Source organism: Prionailurus bengalensis, chromosome E1 (assembly GCF_016509475.1).
Source record: "Prionailurus bengalensis isolate Pbe53 chromosome E1, Fcat_Pben_1.1_paternal_pri, whole genome shotgun sequence".
Classification (NCBI taxonomy): Eukaryota; Metazoa; Chordata; class Mammalia; order Carnivora; family Felidae; genus Prionailurus; species Prionailurus bengalensis.
Genome location: NC_057347.1, coordinates 13,957,235 through 13,976,864, shown reverse-complemented (window position 1 = coordinate 13,976,864; position 19,630 = coordinate 13,957,235). Strand labels below are relative to the sequence as shown.

Here is a 19,630-nt window from a genome sequence, read left to right as displayed (position 1 = left end):
GGAGTGGGACAAGAGTGGGATTGTGGAGATTGGTTAGGAAGATATCAGTGGCTTCGGGATGCTGGTGGAGGGGGATGGAAGGACATCGACGGACCCGGGAAAAATGTAGCAGGTAGAATGAAGGGATCATTGATTGTTGGAGCTGCGCTTCTCAAACTTTACTGTCTGTGCACGTCACCTGGGCATCTTGTCAAATTGCAGATTCCCATTGGCAGGTCTGGGGTAGGCCTGAGAAACTGCATTTAGACCAGCTTCCAGGGGACATCCTGCTGCTGGTCCACAACACAGCTTGAGTAGTAGGGGTTGGATGTCAGGCATAAGGCAGGAGGAAGAGTCAGGGTGCTCAGTGCCTTTATTTGGGAGACAGAACTTGGGAGGAGGAACAGGTTGGGGGAAATAGGGTCACTTCTGGGCATGTTGATTTTGAGGTGCTGTGATATCCCAAGTGTAGATGTTCAGTTGGCAGTGGGGTCTGTAGCTGACAGGAGAGGCCTGAGCAGGAGATGGACAATTGGGGGTCCTCATAGGGACAGCAAACGCAGCCCCAGTGTGGGTGAGACTGAGTAGGGAGAGGGTGCATTGAAGGTGGTCAGGGCTGTGGGGACCCCTACTCTCTGGAAGTTGTATTATTGCCATGAAAGATGGATTGCCAAGGCAAGGGCATTGGGTTAAGATACCTGATTGGATGTGGGGCAGATGTTTTTCTTCACTAGGCTCACTCAATACTGTCCTGACCTTGGGGGTTTAATAGCGTCACAAAGAAAATGTGCAGGAGCCTTTTTCCTGAAGGCAGTGGCCAGTCCAGCGCACATGGAGGAAGCCAGACAGCTCTGGTTCTCAAGAAGGCAGGACATCCTCCAGTTTTGGTGCAGCTGTCCTGATGGGCCTGTCCTGGAACATTTGGGGGTTCTGCTGCCTTGGACCCCCAGCGTGGACTTCGGCGAACCTAGTCTCAGATCCCACTTAGCCAGGCGAACTGGAGCAAGGCACTGCACCTCTCTGGACCTGCATGATGGGGTAATAATAGCCGTGGTTGTGAGGGTCAGTGAGATGTTGTGTATAACATGCCGAACCCAGAGGCTATAGAGTTGTAATAGTTCGCTCCAGAGGGTGTGCACAGTCAGGATGGGCACTGGACTTGCCCACTCCCTCCCTCCCCACTCCCCTGCATGCGCCTGGCTTGGCCCCACTTCCAAACACTTCTCACGTTCATGGTCCTGCTTCCTCCTCCAGCCCTTTCCTTGGCTTGAGCCCTCTCCTGCCATTTAGATCAGTCCCCATGATCTCTCTTGCTCTGAATCACACCCCCACTGGTGCCCATACGTTCAAGCCGGTCTCTCATCCATTCACTTTTCCATTCTGAGCCTGGCTGTAAACCCCCTGGGGGTGTTGTCCATCTGTTCATCCATGTCCCCCATTGCACTTTGGTCCTTGAGGCTGGGTAGGTGCTGAGGACCCAGTGGGGATGAGGCAGGCCTGATCCCTCCCCTTACGGAGCGCTCAGTCGGGTGGGGAAGACAGGGATCCAGCGGGTGGTTGCGGTGGAGGGGCTGGGTGCTGTGACACGGGAGGCTGTGCTGTGGCAGCAGACAGCACAGGGGGCCTGACCCAGGGTGGGCATGCCATCTCCAGGAAGGGACATTCTGGCAAGTCTGGAGACGGGGTGTGGGCAAGGAGAAAGGTCTGGACGGAGGGCTGTGGTGGGAGTGACAGGTGGCTCAGTAGAGGAACGGACAGGTTTTGTGCGCTGGGGGGCAGGTGAGGAGGGGACGTGAGAGGGATGAGATGAGGTTGGGTGGGTCCAAGACAAGGGGCTCTTGAGGGCACGTTAAAGAGTCGGGTTTGGTCCTAATGGTGGAGGGGAGCCATTGAAAGGAGGGTGCCGCCATTTACTTTGCACTAATTTTCCACTTTCATTTCTGTTCATTGTGGTGGATACACATAAAACTTACATTTTAGCCATTTTGATGTGTACAGTTCGGTGGCATTATTTTTTATCACCAAACAGAAAGTCTGTCCCCAGTAGCAGTCTCTCCCTTTCCCCTCTACACCCCTAACCACCCACCGATCTGCCCTCTGTCTCCAGATTTGCTTATTCTGGACATTTCACTTAGATGGAATCCTATAATATGTGGTCTTCTGTGATGGGCTTCTCTCACCTGGCATCGTGTTTCTCTCTCTTTTAGCCAACGTTAGTACATCGTTCCTTTAAAAACATTTTTTTTTTAAGTTTATTCATTTTGAGAGAGAGAGAGAGTGTGCATGTGAGCGGGGGAGAGGCAGAGAGAGAGGGAGAGAAAGAATCCCAAGCAGGCCGTGCACGGTCAGTGCAGACCCCAAAGTGGGGCTCGATCTCACGACCATGAGATCATGACCTGAGCTGACATCAAGAATTGGACGCTTAACCAACTGAGGCACCCAGGCGCCCCAGTACATCATTCCTTTTAAAGGCTTATTATACTAATGTCCTTTTAAAGGACATAGCGTATTTTATTTATCCATTCATCTGTGGTTGGTCGTTTGGGTCATCTGCACATTTTGGCTATTGTGAGTAGTGTTACTGGGAACATTTGTGCACAAGTTTTTGTTTGAACCTGTGTTTTCACTTCTTCGGGGTATGTTCCTAGGAGTGGAATTGCTGACTCGTGTGCTGACTCCGTGTTTAACTCTCGGAGGATACGCTGCCCGTTGTTTCCCAAAGAGGCTGCGCGGTTACACATTCCCACCGGCATTGTACAGGGTTCCAGTTTTTTTCACGTCCTTGCCAACACTTGTTATTTATTATTATTTTTTAAAATTATGGTTATCCTGGTGGGTGTGATCAGCTTTTCACTTTAGAAAGATCCTTGTGTCTGGAGCATAGATTGAGGGGTGCAGTGGATGGAGATGGGTTAGGATGGGGTGGCCGTTGTCCAGGTGAGAGATTGATAGGTGACCAGGTGACAGTGGGGTGGAGAGAAGAGACCAATTTGGGAGGTGGTGAGGACTTAGTGAGATGCACTGAGGCCTTGGGTGGGGAAGAGGGGGTCAGGCGTGACTTATTCACATCATATCCCTGCAGGCTAGCTCTGTGCCAGCACATGATGGGTGCTTTATAAATACTCACTGAACACTAGATTCCCGAGGAGGAGAAATGGGACCTTTGGAGCTCTTTTTGCTCTTACGGATTGCCCTTCCCATTGCTGTGCCTGATATAATCCTCGGGCTTGGAGGGGATGGTGAAGAGAGGTCTCAGGTAGCCCCTCTTCTGAGGGAGGCGCAGGGTTACGGAGCCCCCTGATCTGGATCACCTCCATCCCTCTTCATTTCCAGGTCTCCAGGAGACCACGTGGGTGGGGCTGGGGAGCTGGAGAGAATGGCTTTTTGGGGGAGGGTGTGAACCTGTGGGGACCAGTCCAGGACTGGACTGGCAGCTCTGAGGACGTGGAGCCTTTTCTGGGGTCCCCAGCCTCAGGGTAAAAGCACTTCCTGTGTATAGGTCACGCCACGTGAAATTCCCCGCTGCTCCTCCAGGGACACCCAGGGAGAGCTCACAGGTTTCCTCCATTCTTGACGCTTCCGTCAAGGTTCCGGAGGACCCAGAAAGACCTGGCCCAGCCCTTTGTGCGGTTCTCATTGACGTTCTTGCCATAGGCCCCGCCTCTGGGTGTACCTGACCTACTGGGGTTTCTCTAGCTCTGCAGCCTTTTAATGATGGATTTTGGCCTAGATAGGGAGGGAAGTGTCTTTCGATCTAAAAAGCTTGCAGCAGCTTCCCTTTTCTTTCTCCTCTCTCCTCCCTTTTCTCTTTTCTCTCTCCCTTTTCATCCTCTGCCCCTCTGCTGGGTTCCCCTGCCCCCAACCCCCTTCTGTAAATCTGTAAAACAAACACCTTAAAAAAAAATCCCATTCATCTGTTCCGTGTGCAGCTCCAAGCAGGATAAAGCCTCTGCCTCCCTTGGGAGCTGGCTTTTGAGCTTTGGGCATTAGCTCTGTTTATGTGGCTTGGGACAACTGGAGGAGAATCCCAGGGCACTGCCGTGTGGCCCGGGGCCTTGTCAGGCCTCAGAGGCTCTGACCCAGATACGTGGGTGGGTGGCCCTCTGCTCACCTTCCGGTCCAGAGAGGGACCGAGAAAGGACAGGCGGGGGGGAGACCTGTAACCTTTGAGCGGTGGCAAAGCCAGACGGGCTGCTGCAGTCACCCCTGGCCTGTGGGCTTCTTGGCTGACTGGACCTCTGCCTGCTCTCCTCTCTCCAGGGAGAGCGTGGGGACTGGAGGTCAGATTTGCTGTGGGGCAGGGGGGGCACCTCCGCCCAATGATGGCTCATTGTGTTCCCAGCTACCCAGGTGAACCTTGCAGCAGCAGCAGGTGCTACCCTAACAAGCACACGGCCATGTCCTTGGCCATGTCCTTTGCTCTGCTGAGGGAATTTATTGTTCAGCACCGTGGGAGGTGTGGGGGGATGCAAGGAGCACACTAGGTGCCCTCCTCAGGAGCTTGGAGTTTGCACTGCAAGTGAGAACCCTGCTCACAGGGCTGGACCCTGATGGAACAGAGAAGGTGAAGTTCAGCCAGTCCATGCTTTGCTGCCCAAAGGCGGAGGGGGCAGGGGGTGGTGGTGGTGCAGAGGGGCTGCAGCTGTCTTCGCTTTTATTCTTTGCTTCGGTGGCCTGTTCATTCACTCGGTGCATGAACGGGATAGCTCGGACCGCAGATTGTGGAGTCAGACTTCTTGAGTTTAGAGTTCTGGGTTCCCTCCAAGAACTGGCTGTGTTTCCCAAGCCTCAGCTGACTCATTTATGTAGATGAAAACATCTCCTTGTCCTGATCATCCTCACAGAATTGTGCTTGGCAGAGAAGGTGATAAGAAACCTCATCAGTGTAATTATTATGCAAATGTAAGGTCTTAGTTTTTGAGGGCCTGCAGTGAAGGAATGTGGCCCTGGGCCCCGTGGGGTGGGCGTGGGCGGGCTGACGACGTGGCCCCTGCCTTCAGAGCGCATATAGCCAGCCATGCCGGCCTGCAACTAGACACATTTCATGGAGGATCTGGCTGGAAGGTTCTTACCATGTTTTCTCATGGGGCACTGGCCCAGCATGGCCCTCAAGCTCTTCAATTCATTCAACAAATAGTGACTGAGTGGCCACGGGAGCCAGGCAATGTTTAGGCGCACGCTGGAGGCCAGCAAAGGGCCCGGGTGCCCCCCAAGTCTTGAAGCTGTGCCCGGCTCCTCCAGCAGAAGGAGGCTCTGTGTCCTCTACATCCTGCCACACGCTCTCAGGCTCTGAGTCCACGGGCTTCAGCGGCGCTCATTGGCTGGATGATTTTTGTGGCTGGCCTAGGTGTGGCCTCTTCCTGTCACTCTTTGGTCTGGCCAGCTGGGGCAGAGAGTAGATCTGGGAGGGGGTGACAGAGTCCCTGGGCAGGGGCCTTTAATTCTCAGTGGCCCCAGCTGCCTGTGGAGGCCGACCTCCTGCCTCCTGGGGAGAATAATGCCATTTCCGTGGACAGACCCTTCCAGTGTTACTGACGTTGATGCATCAGCTTGTCACTTAAGTGACCAGGGCAGCTGGAAATGATGCAGCAGGGGGGCCAAAGCAGCAGCCTCTCCTCAGCCCCGATTCCCTGTGGCAGGTGCTGGGCCTGCTCCCTGAGGCCTCGCGTGCTCTGACTTGATGGGTTGCAGGAAGCAGATGTGGCAAGGCCCTTCCCCACACCCAGACTCCTTCATTAGATGCCTCTGGATTCTTTGAATTTTTTTCCCCCAATGAGTATGTAATGATATTTATAATAAAAATGTACAATTCAGAAATAGAGTGATGGCCTCTCACGCAGTGATGTCCTTTTTAAAAAAAATATTTATTTTTGAGAGAGCACAAGTGGGGAAGGGGCAGAGAGAGGGGGACAGAGGATCTGAAGGCGGCTTCATGCTGACAGCAGTGAGCCTGATGCGGGGCTCGAACCCACGAACTGCAGGATCTTAACCCGAGCTGAAGTTAGATGCTCAACCGACTGAGCCGCCCAGGTGCCCCTCAGTAATGTCCTTTGAAATAATCCAGGATAGGTTATTTGTATTTAAAAGATATTTCTGTAGGGAGTTAGCAAATGAAAAGCAGCTTTCTCTTGAAAAAAACCCAAGAACCAAAATAACTCATGTCAGGCTCTCTTCCCAAGCAGCATATCTTTTGGGCATCACGTTGGTCTAGGAGGAAACCCTCAAGGCTCTTGAACTACCCTTTTCCCAACAGAGTTTAGCCAATGATTCCAGTGTCTGAGCCGCCCGCTCTCAGAGACCAGGGCTACTGCGGTGGGGAGCCATTTAGAACTTGCCACCCAGGGTCCCTTAGAATCCTAGCTTTGCCACTTACTTGCTGTAGGACCTTCCACTTAACCTCTCTAAGCCTCAGTTTTTTTATGTGTAAAATGGGAGCGTGGTTCTGTACCTCCCTCATAGGGTTGTAGAAAAGATTAAATGAAATAATGCTTGTCAAGAGCTTTACATTGTACTACCTGAATATTAGCTAGGATTATGATGAGGATGAGGAAATACGGATATTTTTATTATCTTTACCATCCATGTCCAGAGGAGTAATGCAAGATCAAGGGAGTGACATGAGCTTAGACCAAACTAGCGGGGAATGGGTTTACTCTGCCTCTGCCTCTTGAGCAGGAAGTTGAGGTCAAAGTAACAATCTGGCCTACTCAGCCAAATTGCAGTGGAGGTAACACTGGCCTGTCCCATGCTGCTCTTTTAGCCCTCCAGCTCTGAGGGTCTGTGAGCTCCTCATTTTGTTTATCCACCTTTTAGTTCATTCAGTACCGGTCACTATGCTGGGGGCTGGCCTGGCAGGCAGGGTTCATGTCAGAGACCAGGGAAGCGGCCTGGACAGAGGCAGCCCATCAAGGCCCTCTGTTCTCACTGAGTCAGGAGGTGCGCCTGGCCAGGGGAGTGAGTTTCTGTTCATTACTTGGAGATCTTGGTTATCCAGTGTGCTCTGGGTTGCCAAGTTCTTTTTCTGAACCTTCCAGTCATACCACATTGCAAGGGTCATGCCTGTTTTCCAGTGTGTTCCTGGAGGCATGCATAGTTATCTTGTCCTTCCTTTCCTAATGTCCCGGGGAAAGAAGCTAATGCTAGGAGGAGGCAAGAGGGCTGATATCACAGGTTTGGTTCATCGGCATTAGGTTCTGGAGGTTGGATTGGAGCATGTTGGTAAGGTGAGGTCGCAGCCCTGACCCCCTGGGCTGAGTCAGCTATGCTTGGTTGCTTGGCTGCAGGTGGACCCCTTGCCCTGGCCATTCATCTCCCAGTGATGTACCATGGTCACACACAGGAAAGGGCGAGAATGAAAAGGGGCCACGTGCTCTGTCTCAGTATTGGAAAACGGCTCTAAGCATTTGTCTTTCGAATGAACGAAGCTTTCTGAGATCGGGAATAGCATTATTAATTGAAAAGACTACATATTTACCCTGAAATTCTATGGTCTGTCTCCACCGAGACTCAGTTGTTTGAGCCAGTGATGAAACTCTATAACTGGCATGTTCCTGAGTAATAACATATTCAGAAGAGTTAAGAGTTAAGAGGCAGAGTCTGGGAGTGTGGTGGAGTGATAGCTTAGCGAGGTGAGCCCAAGTCCAGAAGATAGTTGGGTGGTTCCTTAATATGGATGGTTTAACACACACCTATGCTGGGCATGAGGATGTGGGGCTTTTTCTCTCCTGGGGTCTACTAGGAATTCTGCCATGACTTGGGACCACGTAGTAAGCAGTGTATCCTTATGTTAGCCTCATTTTTTGGTTCAATAGTCGAACTTTACTTACTATGATTGTGTAAGAATCACTTACTGTTGAGCCAAGGAGGGCACTATAATTATGTTTCCTTTCTTGTAGAAGATTTTATTTTTCCCGGAGTTAGTGATTAATGCGTTTCCTCCCATTAGCATAGTTTTCTGTGTACTTATTTTTGTTTTTGTGTTTTACTATTTTTATTTATTGTCATAATTCCTTGAATAGTCTTTTTTTTTTTTTCTACCAAGAGTTTGCACCTATTAGATATCCTGTCAGTTCCGTTCTTTTCATCAGGAGGCTTCACTTCCAGAGCCCTCTATCCCCTACTGCTACTGTTATGGTAAAAGGATAGCCATTTTATTAGGCACAAAATCTGTAGGTTAGAATTTCAGGTAGGGCACATCAAAGGTGGATGGCTCATCTCTGCTTCACAATGCCTGAGACCTCATCCTGGATGGCTCAGATGGCTGGAGATGGCTGGGATGCTCAGCTGGGGCCATACGTCTGGGGCCTCAGTTCTGGCTTGGTTCCTAGGTTTCTCTTGTCGCATCTGCTGCGGCTGAAATGTCCAAAATGGTTTCTTCACGTATGTGGTGTGGACTGGATGTCTGGAACATCTGGAATTTGGTTGGTATCTGTATCTCCATATGGCTGGCCATAGGACGATAGTCTCAGGATAGTTGGACTTCTTACATGCTGGCTGTTTTCCCTAGAGTAAATGTTCCTAGAGATTGAGGTGGAAGCTTCAAGGGTTCCTGTGACTCAGCCTTGGAAGAAGTTAAGTAATGTTATTTCTGTCCCATTCTGTTGGTCCAAACTGAGTTACAGGGCCAGCACAGGTTCAAGGCAAGGGGAGGTACACGGGCATCCGCATCAAGAGATATGCTCATCAGGAAGCCAACTTTGGAGACTAGCTACCACAACTCTCTTTCTTATCTGTTACTTCTTCCTGGAACCATTTTTGGTCAGGTATTGGATCCTCTCATGTTTTTGTCTTTATCTTTTCTTTTTCATTTTCCACATCTTTGTCTTCTTGTTCTTTTTTGGGAACTTTGACTTAGTCTTCACATCATGTTTTTATTTTCTAAGATCTCTTTCTCTCCTGATCATTCCATTTTTTTATAGCATTCTCTCCTTGTGTCATGGATACAAAATCTTGTCTTATCTCTCTGGGGATATTACTTTATAGTAGTGTTTTGGGGTCCCCATTGGTTCCTTGCATTGTCTGTTACCTTCGGGTTCCTCTTGATTATTTTGACATCTCTCCCTGATGCTGGAGTCTTTCCTCAAATGTCTGGCCATCCTTGGCTGTCTCTCTGTACCCAAGAGTGAAGCACTAGGAAGTGGATTGGGAACTGTGTGCTTGGGCTGGTGTGCCACCTGGGAGCTTCCATGCAGGGTGATGATTAGGTAGCAAACTGCCCTTTCCATTGGAGTCCAGATGTCTTTTCTCAGGGATTGTTGCTCAGTTTCTTATGGTGGTGAGGGTTGGGAAGGTCATCTGGCTGCTGAGGAAGTGACAGGTTGGGAGGCTGTCCAAAGGCTCCGTGTCTTAAGTATCAAACACTCTGCTGGGGTGATTCCAGCCCATCTTCCAGGCACAAGCCATCTTTTGTAGGCTGGATTTTCCTCTTCTGTTACATTTGCTCTTGTCATTTCACACTTAAAAAAAAACCTGTTATTTTAAGGGGCTTCAGAAGAAGCAAAATAAATGCAGGTAATCAGTCTGATATGTTCATCATGGAAGTTTCTTATTTTTTTTTTTTTAATTTTTTTTTTTAATTTTTTTTTCAACATTTTATTTATTTTTGGGACAGAGAGAGACAGAGCATGAACAGGGGAGGGGCAGAGAGAGAGGGAGACACAGAATCGGAAACAGGCTCCAGGCTCCGAGCCATCAGCCTGACGCGGGGCTTGAACTCCCGGACTGCGAGACCGTGACCTGGCTGAAGTCGGACACTTAACCGACTGCGCCACCCAGGCGCCCCTCATCATGGAAGTTTCAACAGAGACAGATATAGTCTGTCTCTACTTCTATGTTCGTATCTATATCCATATTTATATCTATCTCTCCTAAAAGAAGTGAGAGAGAACTACTTAAAAATTATTTTTTGTTAGGGTGCCTGGGTGGCTCAGTCAGTTAAGCATCCAACTTTGGCTCAGGTCATGATCTCATGATTCATGGGTTCGAGCCCTGTGTCAGGCTCTGTGCTGACAGCTCAGAGCCTGGAGCCTGCTTCAAATTATGTATCTCCCTCTGTCTCTCTGCGCCTCCCCTGCTCACGCTCTGTCTCTCTGTGTCTTTCAAGAATAAACAAACATTAAAAAAATATTTTTTGTTGTGATGCATGCCATACATCTAAACTGAATTATGCAGTAAGCACCCACGTACTTGGCATCCAGGTCATGAAATACTAACAGGCTGGGAAAATGCTGATATTCTGTGCTTTTGTGGCTCCATGGTTTGTGATTGTGGTTCTGAAGCTATCTGAGGCCGTGACCCTATGAGCTGGCCATCTTTGCCCTGAGCATGATGTGGCTCCTTCAACTGAGGCCAGACGGTGCCAAGCAGAGTGGCTGAGCGCTGAGGCTGAGCACGTGAGGGAAGCTGTTTCCAGGTGATACGGCACGTTTAGGCTGGATGACACACGTACCCGCACCTCTCTTCTCCTCACTCCTGACTCTCTGCTAAGGCTTCTGTACTTTCCTGATCCCTCCTGGGTTTCCCAGGACCCCCTGACTTGCGGTGTGTCCAGAATGAACACTTTATCATCTGCCTTTTGCAAACCTAGTTCTTCTCCTCAGGTGTGTCATGTTCGAAGCACCCATCACTTGGTTTTCTGACACCCAGCCTTTTAGCTTCTCTTCTTCCTACTGTATCACTAAGTGACCTTTTTTTTTTTAAAGTTTATTTATTTTTGAGAGAGAGAGCGAGCGAGCGAGCATGGGGGGAGGGGCAAAAAGAGAGGGGGGCTGAGGATCTGTGCTGACATCAGACAGCCCAATGTGGGGCTCGAATTCACAAACCGTGAAATCATGACCTGAGCTGAAGTCAGAAGCTTAACTGACTGAGCCACCCAGGTGTCCCCCAACACCCAAATTTCTGACTCCGTGACTCTTGGGCCCACACCACACCCCTCGGGGTCTGCGCTTACTCTAAATGTGTGAGCCGTACGGCATCAGTCAGTCCTAAAAGTTGTCTGTTGGGTAAGGCTTTTCCTAGGAGTGTGGAGATGTGCTTGTGTGTGTAGGCTGGTCCATCAGCTCTGAGATGTAATACAGGAGGCTCACTTGTCCCTAACCAGGGGCCATAGCCAGGTCTCCAGGGTGGGGTCACCCTCCTGTCCTGTTTCTCCTGGTGCCTGTCCTTTCTCTTACTCCTGGCCCAGTGGAGGGATTCAGGGCCCTCTGTGCCATCCTCACCCAACACATCTGGAGAGAAGCCAGTGTGTTCTTTGAAGCTACAGGCACCCAGTATCACCCAGAACTCCCCTTGGTCCCATGTGTAGCCCCCTTTCATTGCCCAGGGTATGGCCTATTCACCTCCTGTGCTGCCCTGGGTTCTGCTGTCAGTGCATTCCTTAGGGGGGACCCACAGACCCCGTGGATGGACCCCTGATGCTCATGCCTTTTTTTTTTTTTTTTTTTTTTAATAAGCTCTATGCCCAACATGGGGTTTGAACTCATGACTCCGAGATCAAGAGTCGCATGCTCTGGGACACCTGGCTGGCCCAGTTGGTAGACCGTGCAACTCTTGGTCTTGGGGTCTTGGGGTCATGAGTTCAAGCCCCACGTTGGCTGTGGAGATTTGTTTTAAATATCTTAAAAAAATAAAAAGAGTTGCATGCCCTACCAACTGAGCCAGCCAGGCACCCTGACATTCATGCTTTATAAATATGTGTCTCTAAACCAGCTGTGCCTCCTGATAGGTTCTTCCTGAGACGTGACCTGCTCACTTTTTGCACACTCGTGCTGAGGTGATTTGGGAACTGCGCTCTCTGGAGAATAGGAGAGAGGCTGCCTGTGGGATTTGGGCACCTCCCCTTGCCTCTCCAGGCCTCAATGTCCTTGTCTGTGTGATTAGGCTGTTGAATGGTTTCTAATGGTTTCTCCCAGGGCTGCTGGTCTGTGTCCATGAACCCCAGGATTGGGTGTGCATGGCGGGGGCGGGGGCTTGCCATTTTGCATCCTTGGGGAATTTTGAGTCATCAAAGGTCCAGAGTTGGGGTCCGAATCTCCAGGAACCAATTAGAGTGTGCACGGGGATGGGACATGACACCAGAGTCAACCATGCCAGATGCTTCCAGGTGAGCAGTGCCTGCTCTTCTCAAGGGGAACCGGTGGGGCACTGGGACTCACTCCCTTCGCCTGCTGGCACCTCTCACTCCCGAATCCTGTGCCCCCTTGTGGCCGCTCGCCTCCCCGCCAGTCCCGTGGGGCTCTGTTCTCCCCTTCCACATCGGCCCCAGCACAGGACAGACATTAACCCCCTCACCTCTCCGTCTGTCCCTTTGGGGCTTGGAATCAAGCCTTGTGTATGTGCCAAGAGCCTGGTGGCCCCCACACAGTGGCTGGGCTCTCCTGTCCCTGCCTCCCAAGCTTAGGGTCCAAAGTACGTGGGCATCCGAGTTCCCCCAGGTTTGAAGCTGTCCCTGCCTCCTCTCTGTGCTCGGATTCACTTTCTGCCTTGACCCCCTCCCCTGCGCCAACTCCCTCCCCTCTCATTTGATGGCCACCTTGGCAACAACGACAGTGGCCAGGTATCATGTTTTTGCTGTGTACCAGGCACTGTGCTAAGTGCTTTACAGGCTTATTCAGGCCACTGGTGAGGTGGGTATAGTTACACCATTTTACAGATGTGGAAACTGAGGGGCATGGAGATGAAGTGACCTGACCAGGGTCACGTAGCTAATCGGTAGGGCTGGAATTCAAATCCAGGCTTGTTGGGCCATAAAGCCGGTGCTTTTGATCTTACTGTACACACTGCCCACCTGCCTTGCTTGAGGTCAGAGCCTGGTTCTCTCTACTCCATCCAGCCTGCTGCCCGGCTGACCGGCCATGCCTGCACGGAGCCTCTCAAGGTGCTTCCAACCATGGGATGCCCCAGCACTGCTTGCTGCTAGAATGAGGGTTATGTGATTGTGTGCTGGGCCTGGGGTCTCTGTAGCCGGCAAGGCAGACTCCTCTGGGTATGGACCCTCAGCCTGCACCCAGCCTGGTGTCCCCTGCTCATCCGTCCCCCTGGCCCGCCTTACCCAGGGACCACATAAGTATCTGCCACCATAAAAACTGTCAAGACACTAGCCCTCGAGGAGTTGAACACAATTTTCTGAGTCCTGTTCAGGGAACGGGCGTTGGGAGTTAGCCCACCCATTCTGCAGATGAGAAAGCAGAGAGACTGAGACTTTGAGGTTCAGCTCGTCAGGCTTCTAATTCTTCTTTCCTCTCATTGTGTCTGATTCTTACGATGATTTCTCATGAATTTTTTATATTATGTTATTTCCTATTGTTTATGGTTTAGTTGGTTGTATAGGATGGGGAAATGGGATCAGCTAGAACTCAGAAGATCTCTCCAAATCAGTGACAGTGCAGGTACTCCTGAGGGCTGGGAGTGGGGACGAAGGGCATGGCTGGGATCCCAGTCAGTGTCTGAAGCATTGCCGCACAGCCAGAGCTTGCACAGCCCGGGGCCCTGCGGGCACCAAAGGGCAGCCGGAGAGGAGAGTAAGCAGAAGTGACAGAACTAGAGTCCAGTTAGCCCCTTCTCTCCTGTTTGTTTTTAAAAATTCAGTTTTAATTTACATGCCATAACATTCACCCTTTTATACCCAATGCTTTTTAGTGTATTGACAAAGATGTCCCACTATCGCCACCATGTAGTTCCAGAACATATTTATCACTTTGGAAAGAAACTCCCCATTCCCCTCCATTCTCTGTCTGCCCCTGGTGACTGCTAGTCTACTTTCTGTCTCTGGATTTGACTGTTTTGGACATTTCACGTAAATGGAATCATATAACATGTGGCCTCTTGTGTCTGGCGTCTTTTCACGTAGCGTAATGTTTCCGAAGTTCATCCACGCTGTGGCATAGGTCAGTACTTTGTTCCTTTTTATGGCTGAATAATACTCCATCCACAGACCACATTTTGTTTATTCATTCATTGCGTGTGGACTCTGGGTTCTTTCCACCTTTTGGCTGTTGTGAATGGTATGCCTCATTCCTTTTTGGTTGCGTTTTCCCGGGAAGCTTCTTATAGTGGCCAACTGTCTGCATTCCTCTAGCTTGGCTATTTGGAAAACGGGAGAAAACCCAGCCAAGCATGGCTGGGTGGCTGGGGACCTGGTGGGGTGAGAGATGCAGAGGGGGTTTGTGGGTTTGGGAGAACTCTCTTCCAGAGGAAGGCTTAAACCTGGCCCCAGAGCCATCTGCTGATAGGTGAAAGGTTTTCCTGTTGTTTATTATTAACCAGTAGTTATGGTCCTGAGAGTAGTTCCCTGGGGCTAACATGGGTGCTTATTTGAGATGCCAGAAATGTTTTCAGAGACATTAAACAGTCCTGGACCCTCACTTCTCTCTCTCTACTCGGAGACCAGATCACCATTTTCTGGGTTATAGTAACAACAAATATGATGAAAATAACAATAGTCTACGTTTGTATAGGATTTTATGTTTTATTTCACGGCCATTACATTTAATTCCTCAGAACATCATCACCCCCATCTTTGCAGATGTGGAGAAGTGAGGTAACCTACCCAAGGTCATGCAGTGGGGTGGTGGGTGGAGCCAGACTGGAACCTGGGAGTCCCTTGATCCCTAGTATAGGGCACTTTCATAGAAGTGTGGGGGACATGGTGGCTGCGGTGGCCTCAAATGGTCTAGGGTAGAGAAATCGAAGCTGGATAGGGAGGAGCTGGAGGCCAGGGTACTGTAAGTAGGGCCCCCACCTGGGGTGTGTCCAGTGCCCTGTGAACAGTCCCATCTGGTGACCCATCTCCTGGCTTTCTCAGCTTCTCCCAAAGGCTCTCTGATCACTTCCTCCAGAGGTTTGCATTTGGCTAAAGCCAGCCAGGCCCTCTCCCAGCTGCCCCAGGATCGCCCATGCTTCTGGGGAAGGAATCCCAGAGCCGAGACCCTCAGTGGCAGATGGTTTTGGGGCAGAGGGATGCTGAGTGGGTAGCACCTCCAGGACCCCCGGGGGCTGGAGGAGGCCCCTGACCCTCCCATTCATGCGTGTTTTACCACCTTTCTCTTTTAGCTGTCTGTATGATCATCTTCCTCCCTTGTCTGCCACCTCTCTGTTCTCCCTGGCGCCCCCCCCCCCCCCCCCCCCCCCGCCCCGTGGGTCCCATGTCATCAGAGCTGTGTATGAGCATTCAGCTGGCTTGGCCAGTGAGGCAGTTTCAGACTCAGTGCCGTGATAATGTCAGGATCACCGTGGGTCACAAGAAAGTTGGTGTAAGTAATAGTAAGGATACCACCTCTGCTAATAATTTGCCTTATGCTTCTAATAAATGAGAGCAGACTGAAGGTTATCTCTTGGTGTAATCGTGTCACTTTCACCGGCTTATGTATGATTTGTTTGCCAGTTCTCTCGGCTGGAATGGCGCTGAGCACCGAAGTTCTCACTCGTCTTATCTCAGTACCAGCTGGTGACTGGGCTGGGCCTGGCTGTCCCTGGGAGGGTGGCTCCCAAACGAATGTCCTTGGTTGTGAGGGCGGGGGCAGGACGAGGTTGAGCCCAGCTGACCATGGCCGGGGTGATGACGCTGAAGCAGGGATTTCATCGTCTTTGTTTTTGGTCCTCCAGTTACAAGGCCGAGGCTAGCACCTGGGACTTGGGTAGCACATTTGTCTCCCGGGGCTGCTGTAACCAAGTGCCATGGACCTGCACCTTAAGACAACAAACCTTTGTTGTCTCTATTCTGGAGGCTAGAGGTCCAAAATCAAGGTGTCAGAGGGGCCTGCTCCTTCTGCAGCCTCTGGGGTAGACTCCTTCCTTGCCTCCTACAGCTTCTGGCGGTGGCTGGCAACCCTCGGTGTTGCCGCCGCCTCTTTCTAGTCTCTGCCTCTATTGTCATGTGGCGTTCTCCCTGTGTCTGTGTCTTCACATGGCCGCCTTCTCCTCTCGTAAGGACACCAGCCAGATTGAATTAAGGGACGGCCCTGATGATCTCTTGATTACATCTCCAAATAGGGACACATTCATGGGGCCTGGAGGTTAGGACTTCAGCATATTGTTTGGGGGGGACGTGATTCAACCCATAAGAGGCGGTTGGCTCTTGATTAAGTACCTTTGGCTCCTCAGAGTTGAGTGTGGGGGAGGGGACACATGTCCCCTCCCCTCCCATAGGCCACTTGAGCCGCCTATATATACCAATCAGTGAAGGGTCGATTTGCAGCCAAGGTCCTGGGTGTACTCTGAGTTCGGATCTTTCTGAGAGCAGCAGTCTTGCCTTCTACCTACCCAGGCATTGCATCTGGTATCTCGGAAGAGCCCAGAACTGGTGCGAAGCTGCTAGCCCCTGGTGCCCATTCCTGCTCCAGCACTTTCCAGGCTCCAGACATCATTCAGTAAATCCTTCTGGCTGGAAGACGCCCTGTGTTCCCCACAAATTGTCCTCACCACTCCCTGGAAACTGGTCCCAGGGGCTTATTCCAGCATCCAGGGAAAACTGGCTGGTGCAGGGAAGGGGGGCTCAGCCCAGGGAGCGTTGGGGGCAGTGGTCCTTTGCCTGAGACTCAGGGAGCTTGAGTAATAATCACATCTGCTCTGGTCCCATGGGAGGGGACATTGCATACCTTAGGGAGAGAAGCAGACAGTGTGACTGTGTATCTGAGCGTCCTTTGAGCAGCTGACCTGCCAGCATTGCCCTCCTCTGGGATTAGTGTGCTTGGAGAGCCAGGACTGCTGTCAGGCAAGTTTGCCACAGCTCCCTCCAGGGGACTAGTCCAGAGGTCCTCAGCTAACCTTCATACAGCCCTGTAGACTTTGGGTAGGGGGCTTGCCTCCTCTGCCCTCTCTGCATGCTTCTAACTCCTTGGCTGCCAGCCCCCAAGGGGAGCAGCCCTTGTCCATTCTCACCTGAGGGGACCCGAGGGTGGTGCCCCCATCCTTGATCATCTCCCCCCCGCCATTCCCTTTCCCTCACCGTGGCTCTCAGAGGCTGGGCCCATTGAGGATGAGCAGAGGCTGCAGGGGAAAAGGCAGAGTGACTGGAGGGGGTGAGTCTGTGCTGGGACGCAGCTCTGTGGGGTCCCCAGGCAGGTGAGGGCCAGAGCAGCTGGGCTGGACCCCACACTGGTTCCAGGCCATAACAGGGAGGTGGTGGCTCTGAGAGGTGGAAGGAGCCTCATGCATTCCTCACGTGTGTGTGTGTGCGCGTGTGCATGCACACATGCACACGTGCTGAGTCGTGGCCCTGCTGGTTCTTGGGCCGGTTATAGTCTGGACTCGGAGGGAGGGGGTCCCCCACCTTTCCTGCCCTCAGAGTGAGACTGGGTTCAGGAAGACAGGAGGGGCAAGGCAGACGGAGGATCAGAAAGGGGGATTGGCAGACTGAGGTCGATGGGGTCATATGGATCCTCTGCCAAGACGTTCACGCGGTCTCCTTCCCTGGTTGCCTAGGTGAGAATGAGGCATGGCCAGCTGCGGGGGCAGGCAGGGGTCGTGCCGGGGAGACAGGGCCCCGTGACACCTAGCCTATCTTCCTTTAGGTTGGGCCTGCCCTGTGGGCTGAGGGGAGCCAGGCTGGGGTGGTGTGTGGGTCTCAGGGCAAGGGCTGCCTCTGGAAAGGCAGGTAGGCCAGGCTCTGTGGGGAGGCCGGGCCTCTCTCATGAAGGAGGCTTGGGGTTGGGGCTGTCATCCCCGTTGGCGAGATGTGGGCTGCAAAGTATAAGAAGCATTCTGTCAAGGTGGCAGTGGGGGTCCTTTGGTCATTTAAGTGTGACCCAGGTGTCAGGCTGACTCTCTTGGCTGCTTCAGGGTGGAGCTCTGGAGAAGGAGACGGCAGCAGAGTTGGGAGCTTTGATGGCTCAGCCTGGTCTTCTTGGGCTTGTCATATCCTCACCTCTCACTGCTGTCCCGGGAGATAGCCAGGGCACGTCCAGGACACCATAGTCCCTCGTCTGGGGCTCCCCCAGGTTCTGCCCAGCTGGCCCTGTTGCATAATCAATCATTGCTCCGGAGACTTATCTCACTGCAAACATCGTGCCTGGTGATGAGACTGCGAACTAGCACTCCCTGGTCACCGGCAAGGGCCAGATGGCAAGTGGGGAGTGTGTGAGAGCAGTGAACTTGTCACAGTCATGTTGTCATGGTGACATAACTCTGTTTAGCTGCTTCTCCATGGTCCTAGCCCACGTGAACTAAAATAAGTTCTACCTGCAGCTAACACAGCAGGCAGCCCCATCCTCCCGAGGTCAGCTCTCTGGCCGCGGTGTGTGTGTGTGGTGGGGGGGGCGGGGCGGGGGGAAGGGGGCAAAGGGTACCCAGGAAGGATGAATCACAAATGTTTATGCTCCTCTTCTGTCTCTGTCTTTTTGCTGGTCCTTAATTAAAATGTATTTTGAAATACATCTACTAAACGTATACATGAAGAGTATTTTGCTAACCCCTATAATTTTGACAAATGAAAAAACTTGAAGATAAACGATAATTGCTACAGTTTCAGGGCCTAGTTATTTTCCACTGTGTCAAACTTTGCTGTTGTGGTAAAACAGTTAGTTTATTTTGATGCCTTGAAGGATTTGTTGGTGCCTTGGAGGCCCTTAGGTGTGGTGGGTCCCGTATGTCTTAAGAGTGGTGGCCCCGGTACATCAGTGGACATCATAGTCGCCTGGAGGGATTGTAAGACCCAGCTTCCTAGCCCCGTCGCTGGAGACTCTGGCGTGCACCTGGGCATTTACATTTCTAACAAGTTCCCAGGTGATGCCCATGTGGCTGGTGCAGGAACCACACGTGGAATAGCCCCACTGGAGGGTTTAGGACATCCCAGCAGAGGATGCATTCCACTCTGGTTTCACACAGTGTGTGTTAGACGGGGTCCCCATGCCCAGCTGCTCTTGGCAGAGAGGGAATGGCTCAGGCCCTGACTCATGTCTTCTGTGTTCTGTGCCCTCTTCACAGGAAGCAGGAGCTGGCCAACAGCTCGGATGTGACCTTCCCAGACCGGCCGCTGTCCCCTCCTCTCACTGCGCCTCCCACCATGAAGGTAAGAGGCTTAGAGTTGGTGAGTGGGAAGGGGAGGTGGCTGTCCCTTCAGTCCCAGGCCCGGCTACTTCCATCCAGTGGGAGCCAGAGAGTGCCCTGACACCTCAGGAGGCAGTGTCCACTTGAGCTCACCAGTGTGGGAGGAAAGTGTGACTGAGACTTGGGGGTGTCAGGGGCAGTGAGGAAATAGACTGGGGCTGAATGGGGTTGCGAGAGGCCTTGGGGAGCTGTGGGGTCCAGCACAAGGGACTCAGGCAGGCGTAAGCGAGGAGACTTGGAATGCAGCCTGGTGCCTTAAGGGACCACTTCCCAGGAGGGCTGCCTTGCTCTGGGGCTGGGGGAGGTGGGGGTCCTGTGGGGTGGGACCCTCCTGGGACTTGAATGGCACTTGCATGCTGGTCTACCTGCCTCTGACTGGCCCTCCTGGGCTGGCCCTGTCATCCCCATGTGGGAGAGTTGCCCTGGAGCTTCTTGGGGTCAGTAATTCTTTTCCTATTCGCACTTCATTCACAAGTCTCTTTCCTGGGAGACTGTCTCCCAGAACCCCAGGCCATGACTATTCATTCCTGGAGAGGGCCTGAGGCAACCGTACCCTTCCCCCACCATGCCCTTCCCCCTTTATCTTTCAGCACCCCCCCTCCCGCCCCCC

General features: G+C 52.0%; 1 protein-coding gene across 6 annotated transcripts in view; it reads left to right on the top strand.

Annotated features, from left to right (window-relative positions):
• The window catches only part of RAP1GAP2 (RAP1 GTPase activating protein 2), a 212,747-nt gene that overhangs the window by 90,769 nt on the left and 102,348 nt on the right, over positions 1-19,630 (top strand). For 5 of the 6 annotated variants that reach the window (XR_006297784.1, XM_043583426.1, XM_043583420.1 and 2 more), the window contains one exon: positions 18,898-18,982. The exons of the other annotated variant lie outside the window; for it this stretch is intronic. Coding sequence is in view for 4 of the 5 variants with exons in the window: in XM_043583426.1 (XP_043439361.1) it covers positions 18,898-18,982 (85 nt within the window). In the remaining variant the exon portion in view is untranslated. The remainder of the gene's footprint in view (positions 1-18,897; positions 18,983-19,630) is intronic. 6 annotated transcript variants of the gene reach the window in all.